General features: G+C 46.4%; 1 protein-coding gene across 1 annotated transcript in view; it reads right to left on the bottom strand.

The window, feature by feature from the left end:
* LOC106607567 (regulator of G-protein signaling 11) overlaps positions 1-12,879 on the bottom strand; it is a 228,398-nt gene that overhangs the window by 91,273 nt on the left and 124,246 nt on the right. Inside the window, exons 9-15 of the mRNA XM_045690465.1 lie at positions 6,692-6,760; positions 5,253-5,276; positions 5,093-5,154; positions 4,708-4,821; positions 4,282-4,397; positions 3,865-3,952; positions 740-878 (exon numbers count right to left, since the gene is read on the bottom strand). Of these exons, the coding sequence (XP_045546421.1) occupies positions 740-878; positions 3,865-3,952; positions 4,282-4,397; positions 4,708-4,821; positions 5,093-5,154; positions 5,253-5,276; positions 6,692-6,760 (612 nt within the window). The remainder of the gene's footprint in view (positions 1-739; positions 879-3,864; positions 3,953-4,281; positions 4,398-4,707; positions 4,822-5,092; positions 5,155-5,252; positions 5,277-6,691; positions 6,761-12,879) is intronic.

Below are 12,879 nucleotides of genomic sequence, written 5' to 3'. Positions count from 1 at the left end.
AAGGAGTCCTAGAGGTTAGAGGTTAGATACCTGGGGTAGGAGTACTAGAGGTTAGATACCAGGGGTAGGAGTCCTAGAGGTTAGAGGTTAGATACCTGGGGTAGGAGTCCTAGAGGTTAGATACCTGGGGTAGGAGTCCTAGAGGTTAGAGGTTAGATACCTGGGGTAGGAGTCCTAGAGGTTAGAGGTTAGATACCTGGGGTAGGAGTCCTAGAGGTTAGAGGTTAGATACCTGGGGTAGGAGTCCTAGAGGTTAAAGGTTAGATACCTGGGGTAGGAGTCCTAGAGGTTAGAGGTTAGATACCTGGGGTAGGAGTCCTAGAGATTAGAGGTTAGAGGTTAGATACCTGGGATAGGAGTCATAGAGGTTAGAGATTAGATGCCTGGGGTAGGAGTCCTAGAGGTTAGATACCTGGAGTAGGAGTCCTAGAGGTTAGATACCTGAGGTAGGAGTCCTAGAGGTTAGAGGTTAGATAGCTGGGGTAGTAGTACTAGAGGTTAGAGGTGAGATACCTGGGGTAGGAGTCCTAGAGGTTAGATACCTGGGGTAGGAGTCCTAGAGGTTAGAGGTTAGATACCTGGGGTAGGAGTCCTAGAGGTTAGAGGTTAGATACCTGGGGTAGGAGTCCTAGAGATTAGAGGTTAGACACCTGGGGTAGGAGTCCTAGAGGTTAGAGGTTAGATACCTGGTGTAAGGGTCCTAGAGGTCAGGGTTCAGGGGTTAAAGGTCAGGGGTTACCTTCTTCATGAGGAAGTAGATGTGCATCTGGGCGTCGTCCATAATGAAGCGATGAGGTCGTTTGATTCCCTCCAGTGTTCTCTCCATGGTCCGACTATCGATGTTCACCCAGCGAGCTGCACCAGGTGCCAGAAAGTTCCTACACACACCGAGCACAGTACCACATCACCCAGTCATAATACCACATCACCCAGTCATAATACCACATCACCCAGTCACAGTACCACATTACTCAGATCACAGTACCACATCACTCAGATCACAGTACCACATCACTCAGTCATAGTACCACATCACTCAGTCATAATACCACATCACTCAGTCATAATACCACATCACTCAGTCATAATACCACATCACTCAGTCATAATACCACATCACTCAGATCACAGTACCACATCACTCAGTCACAGTACCACATCACTCAGTACCACATCACTCAGATCACATCACACAGATCACAGTACCACATCACTCAGATCACAGTACCACATCATTCAGATCACAGTACCACATCACTCAGATCATAATACCACATCACTCAGATTACAGAACCACATCACTCAGATCACAGAACCACATCACTCAGATCACAGTACCACATCACTCAGATCACAGAACCACATCACTCAGTCATAATACCACATCACTCAGATCACAGTACCACATCACTCAGATCACAGTACCACATCACTCAGATCACAGAACCACATCACTCAGTCATAATACCACATCACTCAGATCACAGTACCACATCACTCAGATCACAGTACCACATCACTCAGTCACAGTACCACATCACTCAGTCATAATACCACATCACTCAGTCACAGTACCACATCACTCAGTCACAGTACCACATCACTCAGATCACAGTACCACATCACTCAGATCACAATACCACATCACTCAGTCATCGTACCACATCACTCAGTACAGCATCACTCAGATCACCATACCAATTCACTTAGATCACAGTACCCCATCACTCAGATCATAGTACCATATCACTCAGTCACATTACCACATCAATCAGATCAGAGTACCACATCACTCAGATCACAGTACCACATCACTCAGTCATAATACCACATCACTCAGATCACAGTACCACATCACTCAGATCACAGTACCACATCACTCAGATCACAGTTCCACATCACTCAGATCACAGTACCACATCACTCAGTCATAATACCACATCACTCAGATCACAGTACCACATCAGTCAGATCACAGTACAACATCACTCAGTCATAATACCACATCACTCAGATCACAGTACCACATCACTCAGATCACAGTACCACATCACTCAGATCATAATACCACATCACTCAGTCATAATACCACATCACTCAGATCACAGTTCCACATCACTCAGTCATAGTACCACATCACTCAGTCACAGTACCACATCACTCAGATCACAGTACCACATCACTCAGATCACAGTTCCACATCACTCAGTCATAGTACCACATCACTCAGTCACAGTACCACATCACTCAGATCACAGTACCACATCACTCAGATCAGAGTACCACATCACTCAGATCACAGTACCACATCACTCAGATCAGAGTACCACATCACTCAGTCATAATACCACATCACTCAGATCACAGTACCACATCACTCAGATCACAGTACCACATCATTCAGATCACAGTACCACATCACTCAGTCATAATACCACATCACTCAGATCACAGTACCACATCACTCAGATCACAGTACCACATCACTCGGTCATAATACCACATCACTCAGATCATAATACCACATCACTTAGTCATAATACCACAACACTCAGTCATAATACCACATCACTCAGTCATAATACCACATCACTCAGATCATAATACCACATCACTCAGTCATAATACCACATCACTCAGATCATAATACCACATCACTCAGTCATAATACCACATCACTCAGTCTTAATACCACATCACTCAGATCACAGTACCACATCACTCAGTCACAGTACCACATCACTCAGATCACAGTACCACATCAATCAAATTACAGTACCACATCACTCAGATCACAGTACCACATCACTCAGATCACAGAACCACATCACTCAGTCATAATACCACATCACTCAGATCACATCACTCAGATCACAGTACCACATCACTCAGATCACAGTACCACATCACTCAGATCACAGTACCACATCACTCAGTCATAATAACACATCACTCAGTCATAATCCCACATCACTCAGATCACAGTACCACATCACTCAGATCACAGTACCACATCACTCAGTCATAATACCACATCACTCAATCATAATACCACATCACTCAGTCATAATACCACATCACTCAGATCACAGTACCACATCACTCAGTCATAATACCACATCACTCAGATCACAGTACCACATCACTCAGATCACAGTACCACATCACTCAGATCACAGTACCACATCACTCAGTCATAGTACCACATCACTCAGATCACAGTACCACATCACTCAGTCATAGTACCACATCACTCAGTCATAATACCACATCACTCAGTCACAGTACCACATCACTCAGATCACAGTACCACATCACTCAGTCATAATACCACATCTCTCAGATCACAGTACCACATCACTCAGATCACAGTACCACATCACTCAGATCACAGTACCACATCACTCAGTCATAGTACCACATCACTCAGTCATAATACCACATCACTCAGTCATAATACCACATCACTCAGATCACAGTACCACATCACTCAGTCACAGTACCACATCACTCAGATCACAGTACCACATCACTCAGTCATAATACCACATCACTCAGATCACAGTACCACATCACTCAGTCATAATAGCACATCACTCAGATCACAGTACCACATCACTCAGTCATAGAAATTGAAATGTATGCATTCACTACTGTAAGTCGCTCTGGATAAGAGCGTCTGCTAAATGACTAAAAGGTAAATGTAAATGTAGTAGTTCAAACTTTCCTCAATAAAGCAGCTCTCAGCAAAATCACTGCAAGGTATTAGTTTTACTCCAAGGGTAGACCTGTGTGTGTGTGTGTGTGTGTGTGTGTGTGTGTGTGTGTGTGTGTGTGTGTGTGTGTGTGTGTGTGTAAACCTACTTGTAAACCTCCTCTACCTTCAGGATGATCTTGGAGCTCTCTCCATGCCTCAGGTCCTCACAGGCCACCCAGAAACACAGGTTCTCCGCTGAAACACACACACACACACACACACACACACACCCACAGAGATCATTAACCTCCATTTGGATGGAGATATCTCTCTCATCAGAACAGAGATCATTAACCTCCATTTGGACGGAGATATCTCTCTCATCAGAAAAGAGATCATTAACCTCCATTTGGATGGAGATATCTCCCTCATCAGAACAGAAATCATTAACCTCCATTTGGATGATAGATATCTCTCTCATATATGGTGTGTATGCGTGTGGTTTACGGTTAGCGCGCGTCGTTGTGTGTGTGTGTGTGTGTGTGTGTGTGTGTGTGTGTGTGTGTGTGTGTGTGTGTGTTCACCACTGAATTCCTTCTCCAGGTAGATCATAAACTCTCGTCTTCCCATCGAGTCGTTCAGAAGTTCTATGAAGCTGAAACTCCACCGCTCCACTCTCAGCCTGGTTGGAGTGTCCACCCCTACACACACACACACACACACACACACACACACACACACACACACACACACACACACACACACAGACACAGACACACACACACCACACACACACAGACACACACACATGTTTTAAGTGTTAGGTGTGTATGCATGTGGGTTACTGTGGTTTACGGTTAGTGTGTGTGTGTGTGTGTGTGTGTGTGTGTGTGTGTGTGTGTGTATGCATGTGGGTTACTGTGTGTGTGTGTGTGTGTGTGTGTGTGTGTGTGTGTGTGTGTGTGTGTGTGTGTGTGTGTGTGTGTGTGTGTGTGTGTGTGTGTTTTTACATGTCAGTGTTGATGGTCCAGTGTGAGGTGTCGTCAGAGATCCAGGGGTTGCTAGGGAGACAGCCTGACATGATGGGGTCATGGTGGAGATACTGCTCACTGTACTTCATGAAGCTACACACACACACACACACACACACACACACACACACACACACACACACACACACACACACAGACACAGACACACACACACACACATGTTTTAAGTGTTAGGTGTGTATGCATGTGGGTTACTGTGGTTTACGGTTAGTGTGTGTGTGTGTGTGTGTGTGTGTGTGTGTGTGTGTATGCATGTGGGTTACTGTGTGTGTGTGTGTGTGTGTGTGTGTGTGTGTGTGTGTGTGTGTGTGTGTGTGTGTGTGTGTGTGTGTGTGTACCATACCTCTCAAGACAGATGGAGGACTTGACACGGTTTCTCCCCAGAGCTCTTCTACTGTGTTCAATCTGTAACCATCACACACACACACACACACACACACTGTCAGAATAACAGTTGTTTGTTACAGTAGTAGAGACAGAATTTGTTATGTTGAGCTGTTTACCTCTCTCTTGTAGTGGTCAGTGTTCTGGTCTGGAGAGAAGAGGAGGAGGAGACAGAGAGAGGGGGAGACAGTGAGAGGAGGAGGAGACAGTGAGAGGAGGAGGAGGAGACAGAGAGAGGAGGAGGAGACAGTGAGAGGGGGAGGAAGAGACAGTGAGAGGAGGAGGAGACAGTGAGGGGGAGAGACAGTGAGAGGAGGAGGAGACAGTGAGAGGGGGAGACAGAGAGAGGGGGAGGAAGAGACAGTGAGAGGAGGAGGAGACAGTGAGAGGGGGGAGACAGTGAGAGGAGGGGGAGACAGTGAGAGGAGGAGGAGGAGACAGAGAGAGGAGGAGGAGAAGAGAGAGAGGGGAGGAAGAGACAGAGAGAGGAGGAGGAGAGAGAGGGGGAGAAAGAGACAGAGAGAGGAGGAGGAAGAGAAGGGAGAGGAGGAGACAGTGAGAGGAGGAGGAGGAGACCGTGAGAGGGGGAGGAAGAGACAGTGAGAGGGGGAGGAAGAGACAGTGAGAGGGGGAGACAGTGAGAGGAGGAGGAGGAGACAGAGAGAGGAGGAGGAGGAGAGAGAGAGGGGAGGAAGAGACAGAGAGAGGAGGAGGAAGAGACAGTGAGAGGGGGAGGAGGAGACAGTGAGAGAAGGAGGAGGAGACAGTGAGAGGAGGAGGAGGAGACAGTGAGAGGAGGAGACAGAGAGAGGAGGAGGAGGAGGAGACAGAGGTGGAGGAAGTGAGAGTCTTTAGTGAGTACTCATAATAAACACATTGGGGTTGTCATTTGTAAGTACAGTCAGTGTTAGTCACTATTGTAACTACAGTTGGTGTTACTATGGTGATGACAGACAGTAAGTTACTATGGTGACTAGGTGTTTGTTCTCTGTTAGGAACACTTACTATGGACCTCGCGTGCAGCACAGAGAGAGATGGAGAGAAGATAGTGAGAGATATAATGGAGGGAGAGAGAGGAGAGAGATGGAGAGAGAGAAGGGGAGAGGGAGAGAAGGGGAGAGAGGAGAGAGAAAAGGGGAGAGGGAGAGAAGGGGAGAGTGGAGAGAGAGATAGAGATAGAGATGAAGAGAGGAGAGCGATATGGAAAGAGGAGAGAGAAAAGGGGAGAGAGGAGAGAGATGGAGAGCGATATGGAAAGAGGAGAGAGAAAAGGGGAGAGAAGAGGGAGAAAAGGGGAGAGAGGAGGGAGAGAGAGAATGGTGAAAGAGAGAAGGAGAAAGAAAGATGAAGAGAGAGGGGAGAGAGAGAGAGGAGAAAGAGAGAGAGAGGAGAGAGACATGGAGAGAGAGACAGACATGGAGAGAGAGCGAAAGAGAAAGTGAGAGAGAGAGACAGAGAAGGACAGAGAGAAGGAGAGAATTTAGTTTTATTACTGAGCAACATGTTTCAGGTTATGAGTGATTATTGAGGTCAAGGGTCAGAGTTCCAGGTTACTGACCAGTGTGACTCGGGAGCTGAGGACGTTGCATCTCTCAGGTCCCAGATCCAACAGGTCAAAGGCTCCTGGCTGCAAAACACACACATTTTAATTGTATTTATTTATTTCACCTTTATTTAATAACCAGGTCGGCCAGTTGAGAACTAGTTCTCATTTATAACTGCGACCTGGCCAAGATAAAGCAAAGCAGTGCGAGAGATGGTCCAGATTGTCTAGCCCGGCTGATTTGTAGGGATCCAGATTCTGCAGCTCTTTCAGAACATCGGCTATTTGGATTTGGGTGAAGGAGAAGCACGGGGGGAGGCCTGGGCAAGTTGCTGCAAGGGATATCCTGATTGAAAACAGAAGAGCTGTATATTTAGAGGGCAAGTTGGTCAGGATGATATCTAAGAGGGTGTCCATGGTTTAGGATTTAGGGTTGTACCTGGTGGGTTCCTTGATAATTTGTGTGAGATTGAGGGCATCTAGCTTAGATTGTAGGATGGCCGGGGTGTTAAGCATGTCCCTGTTTAGATCACCTAGCAGCATGAGCTCTGAAGATAAATGGGGGGGCAATCAATTCACATATGGTGTCCAGGGCACAGCTGGGGGCTGATGGAGGTCTATAACAAGCGGCAACGGTGAGAGACTTGTTTCTGGAAAGGTGGATTTTTAAAAGTAGAAGCTTGAATTGTTTGGGAACAGACCTGGATAGTATGACAGGACTCTGCAGTAGATTGCAACTCCACCCCCTTTGGAAGTTATATCTTGGCGGAAAATGTTGTAGTTAGGGATGGAATTTTCAGGGTTTTTGGTGGCCTTCCTAAGCCAGGATTCAGACACGGCAAGGACATCAGGGTTGGCGGAGTGTGCTAAGGGAGTGAATAAAACAAACTTAGGAGGAGGCTTCTGATGTTAACATGCATGAAACCAAGGCTTTTACGGTTACAGAAGTCAACAAATGAGAGCGCCTGGGGAATGGGAGTGGTGCAGGGGGCTGCAGGGCCTGGGTTAACCTCTACATCACCAGAGGAGGAGGAGGATAAGGGTACGGCTAAAGGCTATAAGAACCTGGGGAATGGGAGCTGTGCAGGGGGCTGCAGGGCCTGGGTTAACCTCTACATCACCAGAAGAGGAGTAGGATAAGGGTACGGCTAAAGGCTATAAGAACCTGTCGTCTGGTGCGTTCGGAACAGAGAATAAAAGGAGCCGGTATCTGGGCGTGGGAGAATAGATTCAGGGCATAATGTACAGACAAAGGTATGGTAGGATGTGAATACAGTGGAGGTAAACCAAGGCATTGAATGACGATGAGAGTGGTTTTGTCTATAGAGGAACCAGTTAAGCCAGGTGTGGTCACCGCATGTGTGGGAGGTGGAACAAAAGGCCTAGCTAAGGCATATTGAGCAGGGCTGGAGGCTCTACAGTGAAATAAGACAATAATCACTAACCAAAACAGCAATAGACAAGGCATATTGACATTAGGGAGAGGCCAAGGCATATTGACATTAGGGTTAGGACATTAGGACATCAGGGTTAGGACATTAGGGAGAGGCCAAGGCATATTGACATTAGGGAGAGGCCAAGGCATATTGACATTAGGGTTAAGACATTAGAGAGAGGGTTAGGACATTAGGGTTAGGACATTAGGGTTAGGACATTAGGGTTAGGACATTAGAGTTAGGACATTAGGGAGAGGGTTAGGACATTAGGGAGAGGACATTAGGGTTAGGACATTAGGGAGAGGGTTAGGACATTAGGGTTAGGACATTAGGGAGAGGGTTAGGACATTAGGGTTAGGACATTAGGGTTAGGACATTAGGGTTAAGACATTAGGGTTAGGACATTAGGGAGAGGGTTAGGACATTAGGGTTAGGACATTAGGGTTAGGACATTAGGGTTAGGACATTAGGGAGAGGGTTAGGACATTAGGGTTAGAACATTAGGAAGAGGACATTAGGGTTAGGACATTAGGGAGAGGACATTAGGGTTAGGACATTAGGGAGAGGGTTAGGACATTAGGGAGAGGGTTAGGACATTAGGGTTAGGACATTAGATAGAGGGTTAGGACATTAGGGTTAGGACATTAGGGAGAGGGTTAGGACATTAGGGTTAGGACATTAGGGAGAGGGTTAGGACATTAGGGTTAGGACATTAGGGAGAGGGTTAGGACATTAGGGTTAGGACATTAGGGTTAGGACATTAGGGTTAGGACATTAGGGTTAAGACATTAGGGTTAGGACATTAGGGAGAGGGTTAGGACATTAGGGTTAGGACATTAGGGTTAGGACATTAGGGTTAGGACATTAGGGAGAGGGTTAGGACATTAGGGTTAGGACATTGGGGTTAGGACATTAAGGTTAGGACATTAGGGAGAGGGTTAGGACATTAGGGTTAGGATATTAGGGAGAGGGTTAGGATATTAGGGTTAGGACATTAAGGAGAGGACATTAGGGTTAGGACATTAGGGAGAGGATTAGGACATTAGGGTTAGGACATTAGGGAGAGGACATTAGGGTTAGGACATTAGGGAGAGGGTTAGGACATTAGGGTTAGGACATTAGGGTTAGGACATTAGGGCTAGGACATTAGGGTTAGGACATTAGGGTTAGGACATTAGGGAGAGGGTTAGGACATTAGGGTTAGGACATTAGGGAGAGGGTTAAGACATTATGGTTAGGACAATAGGGTTAGGACATTAGGGAAAGGGTTAGGACATTAGGGAGAGGGTTAGGACATTAGGGTTAGGACATTAGGGTTAGGACATTAGGGACAGGGTTAGGACATTAGGGTTAGGATATTAGGGTTAGGGCATTAGGGAGAGGGTTAGGACATTAGGGTTAGGACATTAGGGACAGTGTTAGGACATTAGGGTTAGGACATTAGGGAGAGGGTTAGGACATTAGGGTTAGGACATTAGGGTTAGGACATTAGGGTTAGGACATTAGGGTTAAGACATTAGGGTTAGGACATTAGGGAGAGGGTTAGGACATTAGGGTTAGGACATTAGGGTTAGGACATTAGGGTTAGGACATTAGGGAGAGGGTTAGGACATTAGGGTTAGGACATTAGGGTTAGGACATTAGGGAGAGGGTTAGGACATTAGGGTTAGGACATTAGGGAGAGGGTTAGGACATTAGGGTTAGGACATTAGGGACAGTGTTAGGACATTAGGGTTAGGACATTAGGGTTAGGACATTAGGGTTAGGACATTAGGGTTAAGACATTAGGGAGAGGGTTAGGACATTAGGGTTAGGACATTAGGGTTAGGACATTAGGGAGAGGGTTAGGACATTAGGGTTAGGACATTAGGGTTAGGACATTAGGGAGAGGGTTAGGACATTAGGGTTAGGATATTAGGGAGAGGGTTAGGACATTAGGGTTAGGACATTAAGGAGAGGACATTAGGGTTAGGACATTGGGGAGAGGGTTAGGACATTAGGGTTAGGACATTAGAGTTAGGACATTAGGGCTAGGACATTAGGGTTAGGACATTAGGGTTAGGACATTAGGGCTAGGACATTAGGGTTAGGACATTAGGGTTAGGACATTAGGGAGAGGGTTAGGACATTAGGGTTAGGACATTAGGGAGAGGGTTAAGACATTATGGAGAGGGTTAGGACATTAGGGTTAGGACATTAGGGAAAGGGTTAGGACATTAGGGTTAGGATATTAGGGAGAGGGTTAGGACATTAGGGTTAGGACATTAAGGAGAGGACATTAGGGTTAGGACATTGGGGAGAGGGTTAGGACATTAGGGTTAGGACATTAGGGTTAGGACATTAGGGTTAGGACATTAGGGTTAGGACATTAGGGTTAGGACATTAGGGCTAGGACATTAGGGTTAGGACATTAGGGTTAGGACATTAGGGAGAGGGTTAGGACATTAGGGTTAGGACATTAGGGAGAGGGTTAGGACATTAGGGTTAGGACATTAGGGAAAGGGTTAGGACATTAGGGAGAGGGTTAGGACATTAGGGTTAGGACATTAGGGTTAGGACATTAGGGACAGGGTTAGGACATTAGGGTTAGGATATTAGGGTTAGGACATTAGGGAGAGGGTTAGGACATTAGGGTTAGGACATTAGGGTTAGGGCATTAGGGAGAGGGTTAGGACATTAGGGAGAGGACATTAGGGTTAGGACATTAGGGAGAAGACATTAGGGTTAGGACATTAGGGAGAGGTTTAGGACATTAGGGTTAGGACATTAGGGAGAGGGTTAGGACATTAGGGAGAGGACATTCGGGTTAGGACATTAGGGTTAGGACATTAGGATTAGGACATTAGGGTTAGGACATTAGGGAGAGACACTAGCTGGCTAGCTAGCTGGAGACACAGCTATTCAGACAGCTACTACGCTAGGCTAGCTGGAAACACAGTTATTCAGACAGCTACTACGCTAGGCTAGCTGGAAACACAGTTATTCAGACAGCTACTACGCTAGGCTATCTGGAGTCACAGTTATTCAGACAGCTACTACGCTAGGCTAGCTGGAGACACAGCTATTCAGACAGCTACTATGCTAGGCTAGCTGGAGACACAGCTATTCAGACAGCTACTACGCTAGGCTAGCTGGAAACACAGTTATTCAGACAGCTACTACGCTAGGCTAGCTGGAAACACAGTTATTCAGACAGCTACTACGCTAGGCTAGCTGGAGTCACAGTTATTCAGACAGCTACTACGCTAGGCTAGCTGGAGACACAGTTATTCAGACAGCTACTACGCTAGGCTTGCTGGAGACACAGTTATTCAGACAGCTACTACGCTAGGCTAGCTGGAAACACAGTTATTCAGACAGCTACTACGCTAGGCTAGCTGGAGACACAGCTATTCAGACAGCTACTACGCTAGGCTAGCTGGAGACACAGCTTTTCAGACAGCTACTACGCTAGGCTAGCTGGAGACACAGCGATTCAGACAGCTACTACGCTAGGCTAGCTGGAGACACAGCGATTCAGACAGCTACCAGGCCGGGGCTAGCAGATGGGCCTCTGGGGACGTCGCAATGGAAAATCCTGTTGAAACCACCTCGGGCGATTACGTTGGCAGACCAGTCGTGATGGATCGGCGGGGCTCCGTGTCGACAGTAAAGGGTCCAGGCCAATTGGCAAAGAGGTATTGTAGCCCAAGAATTAGCTGATGGACCTCTTCAGCTAGCCGGGAGATGGGCCTAGCTCGAGGCTAGCTCCAGGCTAACCGGTGCTTGTTTCGCGACAGAGACGTTAGCCAGGAGTAGCCACTCGGATAGCAGCTAGCTAGCTGCGATGATCCGGTGTAAAGGTTCAGAGCTTGCTGTAGGAATCCGGAGATGTGTTAGAGAAAAAGCAGTCCGATATGCACTGGGTTGATATCACGCTGTACAGACTGGCAGGAATTGACCTGGCTGAGGCTGACTGAGTTAAATTAATGGTGATGACCGTTAGCAGTGGCTAACTGACTACTAGCTAGTAGCTAGTTAGCAGGCTAGCTGCTGATGGGGGTTCTGGTTCTAAAGTGTAAAAATAGCAGATCCGTACCACATTGGGTGAGGCGGGTTGCCGGAGAGTATTTTCAGTCCGTAGATGGAAATTGATATTAAAAATATATAGAAAATATATACAAAGAAAACAATATATACAGTCGTGGCCAAAAGTTTTGAGAACGACAGAAATATTAATTTCCACAAAGTTTGCTGCTTCAGTGTCTTTAGATATTTTTGTCAGATGTTACTATGGAATACTGAAGTATAATTACAAGCATTTCATAAGTGTCAAAGGCTTTTATTGACAATTACATGAAGTTGATGCTAAGAGTCAATATTTGCAGTGTTGACCCTTCTTTTTCAAGACCTCTGCAATCCGCCCTGGCATGCTGTCAATTAACTTCTGGACCACATCCTGACTGATGGCAGCCCATTCTTGCATAATCAAAGCTTGGAGTTTGTCAGAATATGTGGGTTTTTGTTTGTCCACCCGCCTCTTGAGGATTGACCACAAATTCTCAATGGGATTAAGGTCTGGGGAGTTTCCTGGCCATGGACCCAAAATATCGATGTTTTGTTCCGCGAGCCACTTAGTTATCACTTTTGCCTTATGGCAAGGTGCTCCATCATGCTGGAAAAGGCATTGTTCGTCACCAAACTGTTCCTGGATGGTTGGGAGAAGTTGCTCACGGAGGATGTGTTGGTACCATTCTTTATTCATGGTTGTATTCTTAGGCCAAATTG

This window comes from Salmo salar, chromosome ssa12 (assembly GCF_905237065.1).
Source record: "Salmo salar chromosome ssa12, Ssal_v3.1, whole genome shotgun sequence".
Lineage (NCBI taxonomy): Eukaryota > Metazoa > Chordata > Actinopteri > Salmoniformes > Salmonidae > Salmo > Salmo salar.
This window is presented reverse-complemented; position numbering and strand designations above follow the sequence as displayed.